The 25,188-nt window shown below is 44.9% G+C and overlaps 2 protein-coding genes across 2 annotated transcripts in view; one reads left to right on the plus strand and one right to left on the minus strand.

Moving 5' to 3' along the window:
• The window catches only part of lmbr1 (limb development membrane protein 1), a gene marked incomplete in the record, with an annotated part of 32,505 nt that extends 26,194 nt beyond the window's left edge, over positions 1-6,311 (plus strand). Inside the window, 2 exon segments of the mRNA XM_076290230.1 lie at positions 4,611-4,772; positions 5,612-6,311. Of these exon segments, the coding sequence (XP_076146345.1) occupies positions 4,611-4,772; positions 5,612-5,700 (251 nt within the window).
• Positions 6,312-10,929: 4,618 nt separating this feature from the next.
• On the minus strand, positions 10,930-24,109 carry rnf32 (ring finger protein 32). Its single transcript, XM_076290232.1, has 7 exons — positions 23,858-24,109; positions 23,397-23,539; positions 20,073-20,105; positions 18,640-18,764; positions 18,254-18,362; positions 14,248-14,415; positions 10,930-11,201 (listed from the first exon to the last, which is right to left on the minus strand). The coding sequence occupies exons 1-7, from the start codon at positions 24,081-24,083 to the stop codon at positions 10,962-10,964; spliced, it is 1,044 nt and encodes a 347-aa protein (XP_076146347.1). The 5' UTR covers positions 24,084-24,109; the 3' UTR covers positions 10,930-10,961.
• Positions 24,110-25,188: the final 1,079 nt, after the last annotated feature.

Raw genomic sequence — 25,188 nt, forward strand, 5'->3', positions numbered from 1 at the left:
ACTCATTCCAAGCTTTACAAAATATCAACAGGTTCTGCTTTGTGGCATTGAATGCATGAAAGAATAGATGCATGGAACCAATTGAGAAAGAGTGGAGGAGAGCGAAAGAAAGAGAGAGCAGGCCTGTGGAGAGGTAGAAGTGGGGGTGAGGAGAGGGGGGCTGTGTGTTGAAAGTGTGATGGGAAAGGTAAACTGTACCTTTTTTTTTGCAACTCAACCTTTTTGCTCAAAGATTGAACATGTCACAACAGAGGAATTTCAGCAAAAAAAGGGATTGCCTCAAGCCTTTCCTTGACAGATTTCATTTAGCATAAAATCAAGCAGAACACCATCACCAACATTAAAATGTTCTCGGAAAATGGCTGTAGATGGGTAGACACAGTAGTGCTTTGTCAGGCATTCTCTCTTGGTTCTCAATATGAGCGTGGTGAGCAAAGCAGCCTGTGCAACCAGGACTGCAAACGGTTCCCATCTCGCCACTATCAGTGCGCTCCACTGGAGTGAGGAGTTTAGTTCCCTGTAAAGCACTATATAAATGTAACGTAACGTAACGAGTGAAGCTAGTGTTAAAGCATGGAGCAATTGCCTCATTTAGTTTTTGATTTTGTGTTTAATGCAAGGTCTCGTGTTTGCTCTAGATTTTTTTTCTTCTTAGCAGTGGGGGCAGGCCAGTCCGCAACCTCAAACCAGAACCTATGAGGCCTAGACAAGCTTGTTTCTGACTTCACTAGACTATGAATGCATTATTTGTGTTGTAAGACATGTTAAAAAAAATGAATGACGCCAGTACTACGCACAAATTCATCATTTAAACTAAAAGGGCACTCGGAGAGTGGACGTCTCTCCACCAGGTTTCACTTTCGCTATCATTGCGAAAAAATAGGCTACTATATGGAAAATACTTTGAAGTTCCCTTTGAATCGGATCTGTTTCAAAAATTCATAGGTTTCCCTGAGCCTGTGCTACACCTTTCCACCAAGTTTTGTGAAAATTGTACCCATAGTTTTTGTGATAATATTGTTGACAGACATACCGCACTGTAGCAGCCTATGGTGCAGTAAATTGAAGCTCTTGATGGTGCACGCCACTAACGTCTATGAACCCCCAATATGCTTAGTGCTTAACTACCGTACAAGCTATGACAAACTATTGTTAACTAGAATACATTATATACAAGGCCGTATCACTTTGTATTGTATGTGATCAAATACACAATATTCAAACCAAAACAATTGCACCTTAGACTAACGTCTATGAACCCCCAATATCAAGACATAAATTGCTAGGCTACAGTAGTATCACTCACTGATGTGCAAAATAATCACTTACAACAAACTGGAAAATGGTATGCTAAATGCTTAAATATCTGACAGAGACTGGAAGTGCAGAGATGAGATGATCTCAGTTAAGTAAAGAAACTTCATCACAGAGAATTCCCAGGAAAACACTAACTTGACTTGCACAATACAGATTGTAGAGATTGTAGAGATTGTAGAGATTGTCTGAGAAATGACGCACTGGCCTCTCTGTCTGCCCTTCCTGTGCTGTAGCATTTGATCAGTGCTTAGTTCAACTAGGGTAGTATTTAACTACCGTACAAGCTATGATAAACTATTGTTAACTAGAATACATTGTATACAAGGCCGTATCACTTTCTATCGTATGTGATCAAATACACAATATTCAAACCAGAACAATTGCACCCTATACTATACTTTGACACTATTTAACTAGATAAGTCAGTTTTTGCTCCTTTATTAACCCCATGCAACCTTCTATCCCTGCCCAATTGGCATCACAATCACATGGAATCATGGTAATATAGCCACACAAAGGCAAACCCAGAAAGCATGCAGATGTTGCACAATCAAGTTTTTGAATATTTGCTACTTTGCCCACAATATCTGGACTTATATTCCATTGCACAGATTTATGTTTATATTATTATAGTTATGTAGTTTTTTCAACCCTCAATGCTATAATATAGAATGACACGAAAATTAGAAAAACAGTATCATTAGACATTAATGTTGATTCCATGGCTACGGCCTTGGATCAAGGAGTGGGAAGGTTGGATCGCTATCCTTTGGTAGCTTCCGATTAGCTCCCATTTTTATTCAAGGTCCTCCCAAAACGAAAAAAACGAAAAACTAAAAAAAACCTTTGGCCATGACAGGGGAGTAGAGTAGTGATGTAGACTACAGGATTCTGTCAACAGATTTGACGTAAAGGCTGTGGGGGTTATAGAACGTTGGCATATCACTGCCAGGCTGGGGCTATTTCAGTATGCAGCAATGTCTAATGGAGGATATAGACGTGAGACTTACACAAAGTCACACACACACACACACACACACACAGATTCTCCTCCTGACTCTCCCCCTCGCTTCTGTTCAGAATCCCCTGGGGAGAAAGTTTGATGCAACTTTTTTATCTGCAGTGTCCTAAAATGCACAGTGCAGGACTGCAGGAGTTCTACAGCGGGGGAAGAACAGGAGACAAATGCTCACGAGCACACACGCACACACATGCACACACGTACACACACACGCACAGACACACACACACACACACACACACACACAGACACACACACACACACACAAACACACACACACACACACACACACAGACACACACACACACACACTCGCTGCCTTGTACATGAAACACATGACTTATAACAGCGGCAAATGAGATCTAATTGCGTCCTCATATCTCTGCCTGAATGACAGTGTGAGATGGAGGGTGGTTATGCCATGCGTCGGCAATAGCTTTGTGTGTGTGTGTGTGTGTGTGTGTGTGTGTGTGCGTGTGCGTGTGCGTGTGCGTGTGCGTGTGCGTGTGCGTGTGCGTGTGCGTGTGCGTGTGCGTGTGTGTGTGTCCGGCTGGTGGATCATCTCTCTCTGTCTGGTTGACAGGGAGGCAGAGTAGATGGCAGACATTAAGACAGAGAGCAGGTCCTCCTCACAGCAGTGCAGCCCTGCCAGCGTCCACTGACAGCAGCCCACAAACAGTATCGATCTGCTGCTGGACAGAACTCCTCTCTCTCTCTTCACTCTCTTTCTTCTCTCTCTCTTCACTCTCTCTTCTCTCTCTCTCTTCACTCTCTCTCCTTCTCTCTCTTCACTCTCTCTCTCCTTCTCTATCTTCACTCTCTCTCTCTCCTTCTCTTTACTCTCCCTATGTCTGCTGTGCAGCATTTTTTTCTGTAAGCATTATGATGGGCTGATTACCTCACCTCCCGGCTCCTCATTCTGTCTGTAAAGGAGGGAGCTCTGTTTCTCTCCCTCTCCCTCTATCCCTTTCTCCCTCCTTCCTTCCCTCCCTCTCTTTAATATCTATCTCTCTAAAAGCACTGTTTAAAATGCCCAAACCTTTTGCCTCGGTGCCAAAAGTGAATGAAAGCAGGGAAGGAAAGTTGACATTGCGATCCAAACGTTCTACATCAGAAACCCATTGAACTGGCTTGTCCTTCCAGGTGATCTCACCATCGCCTTCAGCCCTCTTCTCTTCTTTCTCCTTACACTCCTCCCCTCTCTCTCTCTCTCTCTCACCCCCCTCCCTCTCCCTTTTCTGTTGTTTTCAGGCAATTTTGCTAAAGGCCCCCTGTCGCTTCGCGTGCCAACTGCTTACAGCTGCTGCAGAGGCATCTTTTATCCGGACGGGAATCGATCAGCTAATCTAATCGCCGGGCAATGGTTACGGAAGCAGCTCCACTCTCACCCCCCCCCCCAAAAACAAACAAACAAACAAAGAAACAAACAACAAAACAAATACGTCATACTGGTTACCGTGCCCCCTGACTTCTGAGGTGTGCCGTGGGTTTGGTGCAGAATCCCAATTCATTTATCCTCCTGGTGGAATAGTGTGCCCGTAACTGACCCTGTGCTCTTAACCAATCAGTAAATTAGCCTCGTGCTTTTAAAAGCACAGGAGAAAATGTGTAGAATAAGACATATCCTTGTGTTTTGCAGTGTATGGAAACAAATGTATTCTTGTGTTTTGTCTTGTTTGCGAGTCAGAGATCCCTTACAGTTAATGTTTTTATTTTTTTAATCCCACGGTTGGAGCCTCTTTGAAATGCACAGTGAGAGGTGTGGTACACGCACATTGAAGTGTCTCGTGTTTGTGTGTGTGTGTGTGTGTGTGTGTTTTTTTGATCGGCATTGTTTGGGCCTTGTGCGTGTGTGTGCTCTCCGGGTGTTGCACGCTAGCTGGGCCACGCCACTCCATCCATCATTCATCGCTGTCCGTGGAGGTGATGCCGCTAATCCGCCGCAAAACGTGCCAAGAGATAAAGCGGAACGAGTCGGCAGGGTGACTCGCACCCAAACATCGGCCCTGCCTGCCTGGGAGTCTGTTTGTACAGCGTTCTGCGTGTGCTAGATTGGACAAATAAAATGGCTGTGGGAACACGACCTACGGCTTGGAGAGAATTTGTAAGCTCCAGCACCAGTAGACTGAATTCTTGAATTTCCCCTTGGGGATCAATAAAGTATCTATCTATCTATCTATTTAGACTGCCTTTGATGGTGTCCGATTTACTGTGCACCCCCCCCCCCCCCATGGTCACAGTTGGGTCACTTCCTTCTCCCCCTTCTCTACAGGAATAACCCGCTTCGACCTGCTGGGCGATTTTGGGAGATTTAACTGGCTGGGAAACTTCTACATCGTCCTGTCCTACAACCTGTTGTTCGCCGTGGTGACGACCCTGTGCCTGGTGCGCAAGTTCACCTCCGCCATCCGGGAGGAGCTGCTCAAAGCTTTAGGTACCATCTGAGGATATTGCCATAGTAACTGAAAGCTCTAAGCCAAACCGCTGTCACTGCTGTAATAGTTGTCTGTGCCAGGCTCTCCTCTGTGCAGGATATCTAAATGCCACACCTTACTCTGTGATTGAGTTGGCATTTCTCAGGTATGCAGATGCAGAAGCTGCATCTCTTTTAGTCTCAGTCCTCTACAGAGTCTTCTCAGAACATTCTACACACACACACACACACGGTCTGTCTGTGAGTCTGTCAGGTCATTGAGGGGCAATAGTAATTAACCCTGGCAATGGTCTGTGTGTGTGTGTGTCTGTGTCTGTGTCTGTGTGTCTGTCTGTGACAGTGTCTGCACGAGCATTTATGTGTGTGCTTGTGTAAGTGCATTTATGTGTGTGTGAGCATGTCAGACCGTGTGTGTGTGTGTGTGTGTGTGTGTGTGATGGCTGGCAGGCGAAGGAGAGCGAGAGGCTGAGTCACATCTCCCTCTGACCCAGCCTGACCCAAACGCCCAGCAGAGTTGGTGATAGGGAGGCAGGGGTGTGTGTGTGTGTGTGTACACGCTTTTGTGTGTTGCTTAGATGGAGCAGGGCATCAGTAAATACAGCATCTCAGAGGGAAGAAGGTGAGAGAAAGAGGAGAAAGGACAGGCCATGGTGTTTGAAATCATTCTGTTTATGTGTCTGAGTGAGAGTGTGTGTGTGTGTGTGTGTGTGTTGAGAAATGTCAGGCACAATGCTGTTGCTGTCTGTGGTGCTGACCGGCTAAAATGAGCTCTCTCTCTCCCCCCCCCTATCTCTCTCTCTCTCTCTCTCTCTCTCCCTCCCTTATCTCCCACTCCGCAGGCTTGGATAAACTCAACCTGTCATACAGCCCCACCGACCCCGAGTCTGCCAAGCTGTCCAACGCCAACGGCCACCAGAAGACTCTCTAAAGAGACAACCATCACACACAAACTTAGACACACACACACACTTTTACATTTTACAGACTTAGAGACTTTTTACATAAATACACCCAAATACCTGTTGGAAGTGGAATGCGCCTCAGTGATGGAGAGAAGCCGAGCGGATGGTGGAGGACTGGATGGAGGATCCATATAGGATGAGAGAGAGAGAGGGTACAGACACTGGTGCCGCACGTCTCATGACACTCCACTTCTCTCCACGGAAGAACGGAAGAAGATGGACTGGATGAATGAGTGGAATCGAGGCTCTGTGAAGACCAACTTACTTCACAGGCTTTCCTTTGTGACAGACTCACCATTTAATTTTTGCTTACTTTTGTTCTTTTTTTTATTTTATCTTTTAATTTTTTTTGCACAGATATATGGTAGTTGTACCATCTTGGCTTGACCTCTATCTTTTCTCTCTGTCTTTCCTTCATTTGTCTCTCTATCTTTGTTTGAAATCCTGAAGTATTTTCAGTGCCAGCTTATTGTTGTTGTGTGGTTTCCTGCTTTCCTCTCCTGCTTCACCCTTTGCCCACTCCTCTGTGCTTTGTTAGGATACTTGCAGTTGGCAGTGCACACCACTACCATTTGGGGTGGGGGGTGGGGGGGGGGCAGAGGGTGGGCATGCTCGTGCATATGTAACTCATCAATACTCATATGTAGAGTTGGGAAAAAAATACTTTTCGGAGAAGGGTACTTGTTAGAAGTTGTACGATATCTACGTTCTGCAGGCTAAACAGACTACACTGAATTCCCTCATTTTGACAAAGATTTTGACACATGTAGGTTCAAGGTGATGTCAGTGAGCCCATCTCATCAAACCAGGGTGGTTTGTGACGGCTGTTGTAGTCTCTAGAAGTCTTGTCCAACTGCACAACCATTTCAATACTATTCCATGGAGTGGCGAGGGCGTAATGTATTTTAGCTTTTGGGTGCTTTTTAAGCTTGCTTTTAAATGACATTGCCATCAGGAATGCTTTCATTCATTTTTTTCTGTTTGATGCTTTCTACTTACCAACCAGCCTTTTTTTTTTTATCTTAATGTACATGCTCCCATCTGAGCGGAAGTTGCTTAGGACACCCTCACACCTCAGAGAACACCAGTTGGTGTGTTGCACATTAACATGGAAGTCCCCTTCTAGTCACCTGGGGTCCTGTTGCTGTTACGGACCACTGGCTGAAAATAATTTACTAACTCGTTAATGGTCAGTTGTCCTCCAGCTGACAAAAATGAGCTAATCTAACGTTAATGTTACTGACTGAATGTCACCATAGCAAGCATTTACAAAGCCATTACCCAGTGAGCCTGACACTTACATGCCGGCTTTGCTGGAGTAGGAACGTACTGTATATGGTACTGTGCACACGGCCTAGCAAGGGAGCTAGCCCTGCTGTGTTCTGATCGTTAGGAAACGGTTTTCTCTTGCAACATTGGGACGGGCAAGATAACTTTGTGAGCCAGTCAGTGTCGGTGATGTCTGTCCTGACCTTATTGGCCAGTGAGACTGGAGCCAGATCACAGATCACCAAACAGCACTGCCAGCTCCACACACCCAGCCAATGAATGAGGAAGAAGGAAATGTAGGAATGCGTTGTATTTCCTACTTGTGTGTGTATAACAGACAGTCCCTTGAAACTCCACTGTCACGCCGTGTGTGGACTAAGAGCGATGGGGCGTCACAGCATAAAGGGATGACGTGGATGAAGTGTTTACGGACTATTAAATCAGTCTCATAGGTTTAGGGGTTGCAGTGGTATTTTCTTTCTTTTTTTCAGGCACACTTTTTTCAGTTTGTTCTGCACATTTGAGCTGTGTGTGTGTGTGTGTGTGTGTGTGTGTGTGTGTGTGTGTGTGTGTGTGTGTGTGTGTGTGTGTGTGTGTGTGTGTGTGTGTGTGTGTGTGTGTGTGTGTGTGTGTGTGTGTGTGTGTGTGTGTGTGTGTGTGTGTGTGTGTGTGTGTGTGTGTGTGTGTGTGTGTGTGTGTGTGTGTGTGTGTGTGTGTGTGTGTGTGTGTGTGTGTGTGTGTGTGTGTGTGTGTGTGTGTGTGTGTGTGTGTGTGTGTGTGTGTGTGTGTGTGTGTGTGTGTGTGTGTGTGTGTGTGTGTGTGTGTGTGTGTGTGTGTGTGTGTGTGTCATAGTCATAGTGGTCATCCATATGATGGTCAAGAGAAACCGGAAGCTGGGTGTCAAGCTATGCTAGTACCTCATGCTAGAGCAAAGTTAGTTCATGCTCTTTCTAGACATTCCCACGGAAGACAATTAATGTGAAAAAAAAAATGAGCCTACTCTGTTGCAAATGTTTTCAGTCACCTGGTATTGTTTCTGTTTTACAACTTCTTTTTTGTTTGTTTATGTATACTTTTGCTCATACACAATGTGAATAGTTCACTATAACTCACAGTATCATCACAAATTTTTTTCACTCCTGGCTGGAAATGATTACCTGAAGTCAAATCTCATCTTCTTGTAAATGTTGTATTTATGTGTATATAAGCCACACTTTTTGTATTGAGCTCATTTGAGCCTTTGTACAGCGTGTGTGTGTGTGTGTGTGTGTGTGTGTGTGTGTGTGTGTGTGTGTGTGTGTGTGTGTGTGTGTGTGTGTGTGTGTGTGTGTGTGTGTGTGTGTGTGTGTGTGTGTGTGTGTGTGTGTGTGTGTGTGTGTGTGTGTGTGTGTGTGTGTGTCTCTTATTCTGGCTGTGTGAAAATCTGCGTTTTCACTTTTTCATGAAAACTTCACCTCTGATGCCTTAACACTTGGAAGGTGTTTGCGTATGTGGATGTCTACGTTTATAAGTGTATACTCCAGATATGTCTGTTTTTCATTTCAGTGTCTGTTTGTGCACTTTTTACAAAAAAAAGACAAATTCACTGTGAAGCCCTCTTGTGAAAATGAAACGCAGTATAACTATAAGGCACGCCAAATAATAATAAAACTTGAAAAAAAAAAAAGGCAAAAGGAAAAAACTAAAATGGCTGCAGGCTATTAAAATGTCATTCCCTGCAGTTTCTCTTGTTAGAAGCCTGATATTTGGTTATCCTAAATTTGATTTGTGGGTCAAATTGTATTTTAATTGAAACTCATATGGTCACTCAATACTTTTACTCTGCTCTAAAGAAAAACTCTGGGGCTAACTAAACTGTTTAAACCTGTGATGATACCGTGTTCAAGGACAAGACATTTAGTGAAAGTCAAAGAATTTAACATGCGGCGCCAAATGTACAGATGGATCTGTCTTTGTGAGGATTTTCTGGTTGATGTAGTGCAGTATGTGATGTGACTTGGATACTAAATGTGTTGATTAGATAAAATGTACAAAGAATGCTGAACCCCCCCCCCCCTTTTCTTTTTCTCTCTTATTGCACAACGTGGATGCCGTATGTTTAAACAAAATGGAGGGGGAAAGAAAATAAGGTGTTTATTGTTAATGTTCAATCCAATTGGAGGTCAGTAGAACTGCTTCAGGTAGTTTTTTTTAACTGCACATAGTGGCATCAAACTCCTTGATACACACTCTAATTGGCCATTAGTACAAGTGTAGACATGTGTATGTGTGTGTTTGAGTGTTTTTATATAATAATTGGTCGGGGCTTGGTAATTAGGACTTAAAACCAAGAGATGGCACAGTGCAGCCAATCAATCCTTTTTTATTAGTCGGCTGAAGACAGGAGGGGAGCGGTGAAACCACACATACTCTGACTGACTGCCCCAGCTGGGTGGCTCCGTCCTGGCAGAGCTGCCTGATAGATCATTCTCCAAGCCATGATCACGCCAAGGTGTGTGTGTGTGTGTGTGTGTTTCTGTTTGGTCATTCTTTGCCTCTCTGCAACGGTCCATCTCCCCTCCCGTCATCAGCACACGAAACAAACGATGAGCAACACCTGCAGCGGCAATTGTTCATGTCAAAATAACTAAGCCCTCCCCACACTGTATATTGTGTGTGCTTCCTTCACCTTTGCAAGCACTCACTCCATGCTGACTGCTAATGATCCAGAAAGTCTACATAGCTTTTAACAATATAAATAAAATTGACTGATATAATACCGTAGGTTGTGGGGATCGTCCAGACTGATTAATTTGGAGGTTTGAGGGCTGCCCGTTTGATGTTGAGGAAAGATAAGGTATCCTTTGATCAACACATTCATCCGGCAATTCTGCAGCTAAACACCATTAAAGCCTGGTGACGTTTTGGTGGCTAAACCAAGGTCTGGTTAGAGTGATGCCTCTGCGCTGCCTTACAGTAGTTTCTGATCATTAGAGGTGCAAATTCCACAATAAGTGGCTATCTGTCATGTCTATGCATGTTTTATTTGTTTGTTTTGCGACATATGTGAATGTACTTTATATTTGCAAAGATGTTCATTTCTCTGTTGTGTTTTGTCTTTGTTGTAAGTGTTGTAAAATAAAAATGATGACATCTGCATTTACAATTTTACCACTTTACATTAAAGTTTTGCAATTTGAGGAAAACCTTGGTTTCCATTTTTTCCACGCAGTGTAAGCCTTGTTGGCCCGAGAACAACAGTTTACGTCATAAAATAAAAACACCCCCGTTGCCATAATAATGCTTAGCAGGAAACTCTTCATAGTGGCATGAAAAACAAAGCCCACCACCACGTCCCCACACCCATCCTACTCAGTTCATCATCAAAGGCTGAAGGTGTGATGGTAGAGAAAGTCCCTGTCTGCGTTCTGCGCCGGCGTTCTGCGTTGCGTTCCCTGCCAAGCTGGGGTAATCAGCCCGGCAGGCGGAGGATCAGGCAATTAGCCCCAACCACAACCCCACCTGCTGTCTGCACTGCCTGCTGAGGGGCCTGTCAGTAGCCCATCCCTGCCCTGCCCCCACCCCCACCCCTCCCTTCTCTCTCGCGCGCCCGGGAAAGGCCGCAAGTTCCACTGCAATAAAACAGTTACACGGTAAATAAGTCTGGGATACATGCCCAGCAACTTTAAATCCATGCTTGAGTGTGTGTGTGTGTGTGTGTGCGTGCGCGCACTTAAAATGGACTGGAGCTTATTTCCTGTAACATACCTCTAAGTCATGTCACATTTCAGCAAACTGACACAGTGTACAAAGAACACATTTCTCTTTATCAAAGGCAGCACAGGAATGCAATGCAGCAAACTGCTGGTAAATGTGCAACCAACCTAAATGAAATTGACAGCAGAAGACACTGGGCAGTGTGGCGGGCTGGCGGGCGGGCGGGCGGGCGGGCGGGCACCAGACTGGCGTGGCTGGCCACTCACAGGACCCGCTTGCTGTAGGCGGCCCTGCAGAGGGGGCACGTGGGACGCGTCTCGGGGCAGAAGAGCTCGAAGGCCTCCAGGCAGGGCTGGTGGAAGAGGTGTGAGCAGGACAGGAGGAGCACATGCCGGGTTACCCTGCCCCGCCTGGGGCCAGGCCTGTGCCCGTCAGGCCCAGAGCAGGGGGGGCGCAGTGGGGTCAGGCAGATGGGACAGTCCTGCATCTCTCTCTGGACAGCCTAGGGAGGAAGAGGAGGAGAGGAGCAGAGAAAGCCTGGTTGGATTGGAACTTGGATGCATGACTGTGAAAATGATGATGATGATGATGGTAATGTCAGGGATGGGCAGTATTTATGAAACATATTTAAAATACGTATTTCAAATACAACATAGTATTTTGTCATTTGTATTTTATTGGGTTGAAGAAAATGGCTTCGTATTTTGTATCAAAATACTTTATAGGTGTGTGTTTTTGTAGTTGCCAAATATGTTGTTGGTAAAACCAACTTTTAGTGATGTGATGACATCATAATTTTAAACGGTTTATTAGGCCTATTTGTTCATTTGTTTGTTCATGTCTGTCTGTGCTAGGTTCGGATACACTGGCAAGTGACGCCGCTCGGTCCAGCATCTTGTTTTTGTTTGCTTTAATTTGAGTTAACAAAATAAACATTTATTTGCGTACTTACACCCCCTCTCTCTGACCAACCTCAAGTTTCTTGAGAACTTTATCCATCAGTTTCTTGAGAATATTTAACCATTAATTTTTCTGACAATATTTAAGCATCAGTTTCTTGAGAGCTTTAATCAGTGGAACACATGGAAACCATTATATGGTTCACCTGCAACATTGCTCAAAAGGTTGCCACATCTATATGTTATTGGTGTCATTATAACCCCATTTAGCGCTTACAAAGTACCCAATTAGTTTAAAACCAACTAAAAAAGTAATGATCTTACTTCAGCAGCTTGGAATATCATTATGGGCATTCAGCTGCCTGCCCGCCTCCATGAGGAGCAGAGCATTCACACCTGTCTCACCACCATGAGGAGCAGAGCATTCACACCTGTCTCACCTCCATGAGGATGAGGAGCAGAGCATTCACACCTGTCTGTCCCCTCCTCCCCGTCTCTGGGATTCATTTCCACCCCATCTCAGAAACATTGATTCATTCCCCCATTTCAAATCACAACTCAGAAACATTGATTCATTCCCCCATTTCAAAACACATCTGTTTAAAACTGCCTATTCCATCTGATGACAATTGTGCTGTCTTTTTTCTATTGTTATATTTATATCTTTTGTCATTATGTTCTGCCTTTTAAATGTTTTATGTATGCCTGTATGGTGTGTCCTTGAGTGTCAAGAAAGAAGCCTTTAAATAAAATGATTTATTATTATTAATGTCAGAGACCTTATTCTCTGTATTATATGTCAATGTACTGTACAATGAGTTTGAAGCCGTTATTTTAAGGTAATAGAACTGCATTGGGTTGCTTTCTGTGGCTGTCAGTAGATACGGTGGTTAGTTTGTACCACTTGACAAGTTCAGCTGTGACTTGTTGAGTACATTTCTGATACAGTAAGCTATGAGATGTTACAGGCAGGTCTGCATAGTTGATCTGTTGACTGTTTGCAGATTTAAGGCATGTCTCGTAGGCGGAGAAAAGCTGTTGCTCTTAAACACTACCCACTTTATCAACAGAGTCAGTGTAGTGATGAAAAATAGATTAAATAGACAGATATGGAAGCTTTAAGTGATTTCATGCTCCCTTTAAAGAGTATTTTTAGTATTTTCAATATACACAAATACAGTATTTTATTTTGATACATGGCATGGCTACTGTATTTTTCTAGTTTATTTTAATACACTTAAAATTAGGGTATTTGATATTTTATTTGAAAGTACATTATTACAGTATTTTTGCCCATCCCTGATGATAATGTGGTCAGTAGTGGTCAAGACTGATAGCTGATTGTAACTGCAGCTGACACACACACTGTTTGTTGTTTTGATCTTTCATTTAATTTCATAAAAGGCGCTTTATGGCGCTGAAAAGCACCAGTGTGCAGACCTGCCACGTGACAAGGGAAAAGTAGGTTGACTTCCTACTGTTGTTTCTATCCTTTTTTTCCATCGTTTTACTGTTCTGCTTAACGTCCTCATCGACAACATGTACAGTGGGACCCTGATCAGCATGTCAGACTGGTTGGATAAGAGAGGATTTATGCTTTACCATATTTATGGCAGGAAAGCGACTATGTGTGTGTGAGAAGGTGGTTTACCACTGGCACAAGGCTAATCATTAAACGAACGACCGCCTGCTTTCACTCGTGGGACAGACAGGCTTGGGGGGTTTTAGAGCGCTTCATAAACGTCTGATAATGAGCTTGGCACGGCTTCCTGTGTTTGCCTTGGTGTAAGCGTTGATGATCGGACCCTGCGATAAAACAACCTGTGAGGTTCACTCTCTCTCTCTCTCTCTCACGCCCACAACACACAACGCACAGGTGGAGGTTGAGCAACTCCTGCCCTGCCTTTGACCTCTTTTACCTCTCCCCTCCTCAACCCCCCAACTCAACACACACACACACACACACATTTTGTGAACGAGATGCCGTTGGCTGGCGCAAAAAGGCTCCCAGGACGCGCAACAATAAGGCCCTTTTCTAGCACGGCAAATCTCACCTCTCTTTTCACTGCTTTTTGCGGCCGATGAAAGATCTAGCGTGCACCACGGGAGCTGCTGGTGTTTTTTTGTAAACACCGCGGATTATGCCCACTCATTCAACCCCGTCTGGGAGAGAGGGCGGGCCATCGCATCCCAGCCATGCCTTTCTCTTTTTTTCTTTCTTTCTTTTTTGATATTCCGACGGAACATCTGTGCGTTTGAGTTTTTCTTTTTTCTTTGTCCGTTGCAAGTGTTGGCACGTTGAAAGTTGAATGGCACAGCTATATGGTGAATCGAAGTGGGATTAGGCATTGACGAGATGGTCTTTGATAGAGTGCATTTTGGCGAAGTGTTTGTGTGTGCGTGTGCAATGACTGTTCTATTCTGTTCTGTTCTCTTCAACGTTTTTCCATTCACTCATTCTCCTCTATCAGGCCCGGGCTACACTGGGTCTGCAACTGAAGCACTCCGTTCGCAGAGTGTCAAAATAGTTTGGGAAGACTGGTGTAGCCAGTTCCATTGATAATAGTGGAGGCTAATTGTTGCCACAGACACTTCAGTTACGTGCCTGGTTCTGCTGCCCCGTCAGCCCCAGGAGGTGTCGAGTCCTACCTGCTCCTTGACAAGCTCCCAGTCCAGGGTCTGGGCACCGGGAGTGCACTCTGTCTCCAGCTGCCTGAAGATAAGGCGGCTCTGGGCCACTGAATGCTCGATGTCGATCAGGAAGGCCTCTGTGTCCGTGTGGCAGGCCTGCACCAGGCTGTCACTCATCTCCTGGAGCTGCGAGCGTAACAAAATAAAAAAGCACGTGTCACGAGAACAGGAATTGTTTTTCTCAGCTGTGAGCAGACGCAAGGAGCCAGACTACAGGGTTGGAACCGGCTTAGGTACACAGGGAACATTTTAGGTTGGACACTTTACAGCGAAAACACACACACACACACACACACACACACACAGTCACACAAATAAAAACTGTCTGTAGCAGGTCCTTATTGTTGTTCCTTTGACATCACGGGCCATTTATAGCCATGTTTTTATCGCTAATTAAACAGCCGTTAACCATTCAGACCGACAGGGCTTACAGGCAGGCCTTGTTGGTGAGGACAAACAACACAAGGGCCCTGGTGAACTTTGCCTCCACACAGGCAGGGGGTGGGGTGGGGTGGGGGGTAGGGGGGTGGGGGGGGCAGGTGAGAGTCTTTATCTCATCAGTTTCCCTGCCTAATGTGTTGACCGACAACAAAGCCGACACAAAGCAGAAGTGAAAAGTGGATCGCTGATGGGGTATCTGGGGAGGCCTTTTGTCAGGCGTGTGCTTCCTCTCTTCTCATTAATCTAATCACTCTCTCTCTCTCTCTCTCTCTCTCTCTCTTTCTCTACTCACATGTTGAGACTGAACTGCCGGTATCTATGTAAAAAACAGTTAAACTTTAAGCCAGCAAAATATCAAATGACTGCAAATGTTATTCATCTTGCCCTTCCCCTTCAAAACGTAGAACATTGACGCACCGACATACACGCACATCATTTCCAGTGTCATGTGTGGACAGGACAGTAGTCAACGCCGGTCACCATGTATAAGGACAGTGTTAATTGGCTCGTATAAATGTGGGGCTGACGGTTTATGTATTGCTGTAAGTCAGCTTTATAGACATTGGCAGGGATAAGATCGCTTTGACAGTTTGCGTGTGAGTGTGAGGGTGTGCGTATGTGGGTATGTATGTGCATTTACAAGCATGTGTGTGTGTGTGTGTGTGTGTGTGTGTGTGTGAAAGAGACACATACTGCATGTATATGTCTATACAGAGAGAGAGAGGGGGTATGTATACTGTATATATATGTGTGTGTGTTTTGGGGGGGTGAGGTTAGGACACTGCTCCTCATCATCTGATTTGGGGTGGGGCAGGAGATGACAGGGGTGAGCCCGTTCCCCCCGTCCCGTGCCGAGGCACTCAGGCTGATTAAGAGGCCGGCAGATTGACGGCGGCGCTCGTGTCTTTTACCCCATCCATCAGCACGCTCCCCGCTCCCCGCTCCACACGCCAGACAGGTCCCCCGTCCCCCCACTCAAGGGCAGCTGAGGGGCACGCACCGCGCCTCACGCGCACTTACTCGTCTGGAGGTTCAGGGGCAACACATTACATACGCGCATATACTCACTTACACATATACAGCACAAACACTCTCACACACACACACTCATACACACACACACACACACACACATACACACACACACACGCACGCACACACACACACACACTCACACACTCACACACACACACACACACACACACACGCATACACACACACACACGCACGCACACACACACACACGCACACACACACACAAACACACACACACTCACGCACGCACGCACGCACACACACACACAATCATACTGTATCCACACTCATACATTTTCTCAAGACAAAGGTAATTTCACCTCACATCAATCCCATTTGAAGCTAATGGTGTCTCTCACATTGTCTCTGTCTACTGGGCAAAATGAATACAGAGGACATGGACACTGGACATGAACATTATGAATACATAATGTAACCCACCTATCTCCAGACATAAGGAAGCAAATTGAGCTTTCTACTCTTTTCATTATTGCCCTTGAAAACGACACAACTCATGAGATATATGCAGAAATAGATATCTTTATACTAAATATTTATATAGTTATGCGGATATGGTGGAGCAGTGATAACACCACCTTCTGATAAACAGTTGGCTTGGGTCTGATTCCTAAACCAGCTGTTGTGAGTCCATGCTAAATACCAATATTTAACTTTATACTGCTCCCTAATTAAACAACACAGGAATCATACTGGCTGGTGCATATTATATATTTATGTATCTAATGACATTGTAACGTGTCTAAATTCATTTTGCACTGCTTCCCAGTCCCAGCATACAAATTCTCTTCTTAGAGAAGAAGAAATCATCTCCCCTAAAAAGCCCTGAGCCCAACCTTGCAGGTCCTGGCCATCCTAGTGGCACCTCACAGACGTCTGAGGGACAGGTGGAGCTCACTAGATGGCAATCTTCCCTTTCCCTGCTGGGCCGGGTGGGGTGGGGGGTGGGTGGGGGGCAGAGGCCAGCGGCCCCTTCAGCCCTGCCTGGCTGCCTGTTACTCTGGCTGCCTGCTGCTACTGCCACTGCTGCTGCACTGTGGGACTGGCTGCTGTCACCTAATGCCCTCAATACAAGGCTGCCTGCCATGAGGTGGGCTCAATTTCACCAAATAAATCTGTATGTGTTTAATCTACTCAGAAGATCTACTCAGGACTTTTATTTTAAATAAAAAAAAAACACCGATCATATTAAATTTGTTGCCAGGAATATCAGAAATGGAGCAAAAGAAAATGATGTCTGAAAGCGTATGGTAGTGGATGATTGCTGATACCAAAACATTTTTTCTGAGGGAAATGGAAAGTGAAGGAATGTTTCACATTGTCACATCTGGGGTCATTCCACTCTGGCATGCCCAAAACAAACGACTGGACCCCCTTTCTATGTGCATTTCCCTGGCTCTCTCGGCTGACCACAAAACCTTTCACACAGCTGGTGTGTGTGTTCTACTGATTAAAAAACACCAAAACCCGGTGGCCGAGGGAGGGAGGCATGAAAAATGAGAGTGCGGGCCCTGTTATGCCTAGCCCCCATCATTTACAAAAACTCAAATAATTTGGAGCCTGGGCCTGGCAGGTAAACACTCCGGCGCTGGACCCGCTTTTGTGTCTGGCCCCGAGGAATGTCCAGCGTGTTTGACCGAAACACACACTCTCCCTAATGAGTTTACAAACAGTGTATAATTCACACGCCATCAAAGACCTCCTCAGCTGCTTCAATCGGCCCGGCTCTCAACTTACCCCCCCCCCCACCCACCTAGGACCCCTACCAGCACCCTCCCCAGTCTTGAGCCCCCTCCTTCCTGTCCCATCCCATTCCCCAACCCCACCCCCCCAGCCGCCTCTCTTGCCCCCAGTGACACCCCGGCCACAGCCTGAACCTCCAGACCCTGCGCAGGGACCTGCTCTTGTTTGCCTGCGTCAGTCAACGTCAGCGTGGTGTCCCGCGGCTGAATGCGTCAGGAATGTCCACGTCCAGCAGGATCAGGCGGGGAGAAAGCCTGAGCCTCTTTCGCAGCGGGAGCGCGGGCCTTGGGAATGCAGGCAGCTGATCAGCCGACCCGCCGCATGCATAAAGGCTCATTGTGATGTGTGTGTTCGATTAAGCTCAGGGGCACCATAGGTTTGATTGACTGCGACTCCACTTCAGCCCTGGTTATTACCTCCGCCAAGGAGATTATATGTTTTAAGTGCGGTTTGTTTGTCTGTTTGTCTGTATGTGAGATGGATAACTCAAAAGCCATCTGCCTGATTTTCATTACACTTAGTGCAAAGGAGTAACATGCTCCAAGGATGCACCCATTACGTTTTGGAGTAGATCTGACCAACAAGGCGACTGAGTGAATATGTCCTGAGTCTATGGCCTCCACGTGCCCTCCTAGTTCATGATGAGTTATCATTCCATCTACAAGGCTAAAGTATAAACTCTTGGCTAAAATATAAACTCTATGGCTGCCTGTAAAATTTTCTTTACCTTGGTCTCAAAGAACCTCTGTCTCAGCCGCTTGTCTTTTGGTGGGACAGATCGCCGGACGTTTCGATACCATCTCCGAGCTACACAGCCCCTCCACCATGCCTGTATTCTTGGGAGCCGAGTAACAGAAGAAGAGATATATTTTACACCTACCCTTCTTTTACAGTCCATCTCTTCACCCATGGTGTCATTCTGACATCACATTCTGTCTCTTATGGATACAGCATTTTATCATTTTGCAATTGTACAACTTCACCAGAACTAATCTTACTCATCCGTTATGTTTACAAGTGTTAAATGATGCGTATCACAGTGTTGACACATAAAAGCTATGAAAGAAATGTCAGGGAGACGTTCTCCCATCGTCCATCCCCGAGTGTCCCTACCTGATGACACACTTCTCCCTGTAGATGCGGGCTCCCTCGTGGATCACCCGTGTCTCATACTGCTCCCTCCTGCACATCGGACAGCATTTCTTGCCTGAGTAGCGTTCGAAAGCTTTAAGACAGGCCTGTGGGGACAGCCTGGGGGTTAGACCGGCATTCAGACACTCACACTAGCAGACCTGCCCACGTTGAAGGTGATGCAGTCAGAAGGACGCGCTAACAAGCTAGTGTCTATGACCATATGGGTTTGATGTTGTCTTCAGGATGGGCTAGTGCATTCACAACCCTAGCATACTACTGAAACTATTGCCCCTTAGGACAGGCACACAAGCTGACCCACAACACTTGGATGAATTGTTTCAGATAGACACAAGTAACAGAAGATCATATCTAGATAGATAGATAGATAGATAGATAGATAGATAGATAGATAGATACTTTATTAATCCCGGGATCTATCTATCTATCTAGATATGATCTTCTGTTACTTGTGTCCCTATAACCACCTGCTTTTACCTGAAGCCAATCATATAGTACACTATCTGTGTAGTGTTTTATAAGCACAATTATAAAACCCCCATGGTCAAGCTGCTTAGCCACTAGTAGATATGCTTTGTCACACACATTTCTGGTCACAAGATGTATTATATAGCCCTTGTGATGGGATAATTAAACCGTTTAATGGAGAATTACATATTGAATAATAATGATTACTACCAACACACTGGTGCTTTGTTAGAGTTATATAGGAGCCAAGAAGTAATATGGTGTTACATATTGATAATAAGTGTTTGAATAACTGTATAGTTACAATTTAGCAACTTTTGCAATAGACAATAAAGTATGACTTGTGACTACACATAGGATAGAGGAAAATATGATGATCTTTTTGAAAACAATGCCTTGTATTTCTACCCTACCTGTGCCAAAAAGATTGAATGTGTTCCTCCTCCATCTTTGTTATTAAGTTAAAGATTGCATACCTAATTTAAAGGCACACTATGCAGGTTTTTTGGCTTAATATGAAAGTTGTTTAGCTTAATTTACCTTCATTTACCAGCTTCAGAGTCATTGGAATGGTTAAATGACTTTTTTCGGGTTGAATGGTGGCCGTCTCGCTTCCTCCTAGCGCCTGTGAGCGGAAAAACCGCCCTTGCAACTGTGGGCCGGCGGGCCGACGGCCTCAGTGTCAGGAAGTATAACGAGTGTAACGAATTGCTTTACTGCATTCAAATACATATACACGCCAGGCACCGGCTAGAAAAAGGTAGCGATGGAGTTTCTCGTCATGACATTCGTCACGACAGAGCAAGCGAAAAATAAGCAAAAACCGAAAAAAACAGTAAGGAAATTGCCAATACTGCATAGTTTACCTTTAAGTAATCTGTGGAGAATCAAATGATGTATTGATAAATAAAAATGTTTCAACATACCTTGTGAAATACATGAGTACAAGACAGCAGCACCTGCCCAAAGACAGAACAGACATCAATTTATTATTTTAATATATCTATTACAATAAACTGATATGCAAGCATCTACAGTATCAGCAAACGTGTGTAATCATCAATTTGAACTTGAAACACTCCGTTTGTGTAAACACGTTCAACTGACTCCAGCAGCAGCAGAATCCTAATTCTTTGTTTGGCCTGGTACTTCCGTGGCGCAGCGATCAATGAGCTGGCTTGTAGCCTCTAAATGCTCCTGGCATGAGCACAGCCCCAGGGGCACCCAGAAGGACAGATTGGTTTTCACTATTCCTCTAAGTGTTTTTTGTCTAGTCCTGTGAGATGTGTGTGAGTGAGAGACAGAGTGTGTGGGTGTGTGTGTGTGTGTGTGTGTGTGTGTGGGTGGGTACGGGAACAGGTGTGGATGTGGATATGTGTATTGCGGATGTGGATATGGATATGTGTTTACTTACTCTGAATGTCAGTGTGTGGATTTTTTGTTGTTGGAGAATGGAAAGCAGAGCTAGCTGTGAGCTGTGTGTGTTTGTGAGTGCACAATTTGCGAGTTCTGTATGTGTGTGTGTGTTCATAAAGTTGGCACAGTGGTGGGCTAAGGTAGGGGAATAATTGTGGGACTCTGTGTGTGTGTGTGTGTGTGTGTGTGTGTGTTGCTGCATTGATTTCTCATTGTTTTTGGCCACCATCACTGGAGGGAGGAGGCACCCCATGGAGCTCAATCTATACCCGACAGCTCCAAAAGCCATTAGACTGCACAGGCCCTACCACACACACACACACACACACACACACACACACACACACACACACACACACACACACACACACACCACTCAGTAGGCACACAAAAAGAGTTCGACACCACAACATGATTGAAGGAGAAAAAAAAAAAAAACAGCCAGGTTTCATGAAGGAAAGACACAAATCCACCACCACCACCAGACTACACAGAAAGAATGTGTGGCCTGTCTGTGGAGCAGGCCCTCAGTGCACCTACAAGAAACCTGCACATCTCAATACACATCCAACGGCTCTCCTTTCACATGCTAATTATGTGCAGACACACACAACGAAACATCGCTAGTGCATAGTGTTTGATGTAAATAAATGCAGCTTTGCCCCTTGTCTTCTGTTACTGTCCGCTGTTTTGCCTGAAGTTCTAATTAACATTTTTTTCCCTTTTCCTCACAAACGCCCCCCTCTCTCAAACTAATATTTACACATGCATCTATGGCAACTGTGCTTTGTGTGAGCAGCCCTTTCTCCACTGCATTCTTGTGGAGATTGGCATCTTAAAAGGGGATCAGAAAGGTGTAAACCAGTGAATGACCCCCTCACACTAACCCACTGATTGCTACATCATCACGTCACAGTTGAGTTACAAGGCAGTATGGGTAAATTTGTACAGTTGTCCACACAGATTAGAGCATACAGGAACTAAGGGTGGGGGCACTGGGTTTGGGCATGGGGGGGGCAGGTTGGGGGGGTGCTGAAGGGGGTTGTGGGTGGGAGTGTTCAGAAGAGGTGTCTTTCAAAAAAAAATCTCTGTGTACGCTTGGAGAATACAACTGCCATTGAGTCATGGCAACATACCTTAACGGTTACAGTGCATAACTTTCAGAGAAACCACACCAAACACAAGCAGAGCAAGCACGCCATTAACCAAGGGTTAAGGCCCAAACACACACATACACACATCACACATGGTCACACACACACACACACACACACACACACACACACACACACACACACACACACACACACACACACAGGAGAGACTGATAAATTAATATTTGTGCAGGTACAGGAGGACCATTTCCATTTCACAGTTGTTCTTTTTTTACCTTTTCACTAGCATGTGTTTGAAGAAAATGTAGGAAAAGGATCAATATAATAATGCTTGGGAGTGTTGCTACCAGTGGCAGGAAGCATCTTACACATTTTTGGATAGCTTCACAACACTCGTGGACTTGACAACATTGCATTATATGCAGCATTTCCACAATGGTGATGTCTTTAGTTTGTGGAAGAGCAGGCGTGTCGCCAACGACCCAATAAATGATTCACTATCAAAACTATTCCAGTCATTTTTTTTATCAAAAGGTTGGTCTGGCAGTCTACCTTGTAAATCATCTTTCACTTGCCAAGCACCTTAGCAAAAATAACTAGGTTTACCACTCTTCCATCCCCTTCATTGGAATATCCCAACCCACATAATTGCATCTTTAAGTCACCCACACTTGGGCCTCACTCATGGGCCTCACTGCAACCTCTAAAGCAGTGTTTCTCAAACTTTTTCAGATCAAGGACCACCTAACCAATAAAAAAAATCTCACAGACCACCTAGCTAAAAGAGTAGATAACAAACAGTATATTACACAATAGGCCTACTCACTAAACCACCTTGCTCATTGTCTTTGCACCTTGCTTATTGTATCAGAGGATTCATATGATTTTAACTGGCGTAGCTTACATAGGAAGTGTTGCAGAACTGTTTGAATTACATACAAGTTGGAAACAACTCATCTATATTATATTTTACCACGTCTGCTCACGGACCACTTGGGATAGCTTGCGGACCACCAGTGGTCCCCGGACCACACTTGGAGAAACACTGCTATGATAGCTTCAGCGAAAGTTCTACTAGGAAGACTCGTAGTGTAGCTTTACTCCTCCCATGCTTACATGGAGCCAATCATAGCTTTGCCTACTTTTCGGGAAAGCCCTGCAATCTGATCATTCACTCATTCAATCAGCGCTAGCCTATAGGAATTCAGTGGGCTCTTTAAATATGTTCCACCTAACACTGCTTTTGCTTCTCAGTACGCCGACTTTGACGTCCCCTCCACCTCCCCTCCAGCCACCTCTGCCAGCAGTCCACGTCCATCGGGCATGGTCTGCCTACCACATCATCTTCCTTCAGCCACCGCCACCAGTTGGTCCCCGTCTCGTCGTGGGGGGGTAGGCTCCCCGCCCCTGCCTTCATCCATCAGCAGGAGACGAGATCCGCTCATCGCTGGATGGATCCGAGACGGGGCCTACGCCAAAGACTGTTACCTATTCAGGACTCTATCATGCTTGTATCCAAGCCGTTCCTTTACTAATTAAATTGTCAACTGATTCTATTCTGTCTACTGAGTCTTTCTGGTAGAACTAAAGGTTCCTCCTTTAGTTCGTTCCTTCCTGACACTATAGTCAACATTGAATACTTACTCTACAGTGCGTGCATGCTTATGGCAGAATAAGATCGAGTGATGGTCAGGATTAAGGGATGTGGCAGGTGCGTACCTGTGGCTGCAGGCAGAACTCTTCCTTGCAGATGACACAGGGCTGTGTGTTGTCACCCTCTTGGACGGAGCGGGACTTCACCTGCTCCCACTCCGCCTCTGACAGCCTCCTCCGAGGAGTCTCCACCAGACCCAGCTTCTGGGCTACAGACAGACACATGCCTGTGACCTTCAGACCAAAACACTACGAACAACAACACAAAATACAAAGGAACTGCAGTAATATAGGCTAAAAGCAAGTGATCAGTGTTGCATTTACCTGGGATTCTCAGTAGGCCTAGGTGTGCAGCAAAATATCAAGTTCATTTGCAGAGCTAGTTCAATAAACTGAGTCAAAACTCTCTATTAAAACTCTCATCCAGCTTGTAGATTTGTTCTAAGTAAATAGGCCTAAGCATTTATTATGAAAGACATTCCTACACTCTTATTTTGAACTATGCATAACAGACTGAGAAAGAATACCCAGCGTTAGAGGTGGTGGTGCTGGGTCCAACACGTACTCCCTCCCATCCAGTGACCTCTGTGACAATGAGTGCTGTGGTTTGCTGTTCTCGTGCCTGTTTCTCTGACAGGGTCTCTGGCCTGGGCCTTTCACTCGGAGATTGTCTCTCACTGGGTCACTCAGCGACAGGCTGCGGAGCAAGGATCTTGATATGTGGTCTTGAAGAGCGACAGCTGTGATGGCCATTTTTCCATTTTCTGACTTGGAGTTGCAACACTGTAAGAAAGAAAGTGGGTGTAACAATTGAACAAAAAGCTAGGCCTATTCACAAACTTCACAACATTATGTCTATTCACACTTGATAATCAGTCATCATCTTCCTTTTTTATGTGATATGTCAGCGTTAAACATCATTGTAGATTAGGCACTGTCTTATGGCTTGCCAAATGACGCAATAAAATGATGCACGCAATCTCTGTATAAATGTTTATAAACAATCGCAGAGAATAACAGAGTAGGCGAACGAGGAATTAGCCTATTTTTAAGTTGTAACCACAATGCATTGAAGTCGAGATGAATGCTTCATCTGAGTCATAAGAGCGTACTTCAGCTGCAATATGACACTACATGTTATGTGTCGATACAATGTTTTGGAGAAGCAGCTGCGCATCCCTAGGCATTTGACACTTCAATAGTTCAAAAACGGAGAGTTATTGCAAGATAAAACAGAGTCTGTTAGTAATCAGCTGATAGTATTGTTCTCTGACAATCAGACACATGTATTAACCTGTTCACGCTCTTTGATAACGCACCATGTTTAAAGACAGGGACAGAAAACAGTTTCAGTTTACAACCAAGACAACCGAGTGTGAACTATTAGAATAAACACGAGTTCGCTAAGATAACTTAGACTGTGTGTAGTAGCTTAGTATTTTCATATTCGTGCGTGAACCTACAAAAGGTGCATGTAAAAGAAAACCCCAAACCTTCCGCATTGTCACTAGAGGAAGTTCCGCTGTTTGGATGGTTGCTTAGAGACGGAGTTAATCAAGTCTTTGCTCAACACTTCCAGCTCTGCGCACTGAGGATCACACTGGACTGGTGAGAATAATGATAGAGAGACACAATAAAGAGGGATTGCAATTCTTAGTCACAAATGCACTTCCTCCTAATTTTATTAAAACCAGCATAACATTAGACCAGATCATAACAGAAAATTATGTGATTTAGCCGAGACGTTTTTACTAGACAGGCACATTTTCTAGGCCTAAGCATGTGTGAGACACCCAAAGCATGATCATTTAAATATTTAATAGGCATGCAAAACATTGGATAGCCTATTTATTTAATT

Source organism: Alosa pseudoharengus, unplaced genomic scaffold, assembly GCF_046254945.1.
Source record: "Alosa pseudoharengus isolate Yale_2024_CS ecotype anadromous, Long Island Sound unplaced genomic scaffold, YU_APseudo_1.1 YU_APseudo_1.1_scf_18, whole genome shotgun sequence".
NCBI classification, from domain to species: domain Eukaryota; kingdom Metazoa; phylum Chordata; class Actinopteri; order Clupeiformes; family Clupeidae; genus Alosa; species Alosa pseudoharengus.

Coding starts and splice junctions, on each gene's coding strand:
- rnf32 (XM_076290232.1), bottom strand. CDS start 24,083: ATGGCCATCACAGCTGTCGCTCTTCAAGACCACATATCAAGATCCTTG. Junction 23,540..23,857: donor ACCACCACCTCTAACGCTGG/GTATTCTTTCTC, acceptor GTCTGTCTGTAG/CCCAGAAGCTGGGTCTGGTG. Junction 14,416..18,253: donor AGAGGTTCTTTGAGACCAAG/GTAAAGAAAATT, acceptor TTACGCTCGCAG/CTCCAGGAGATGAGTGACAG.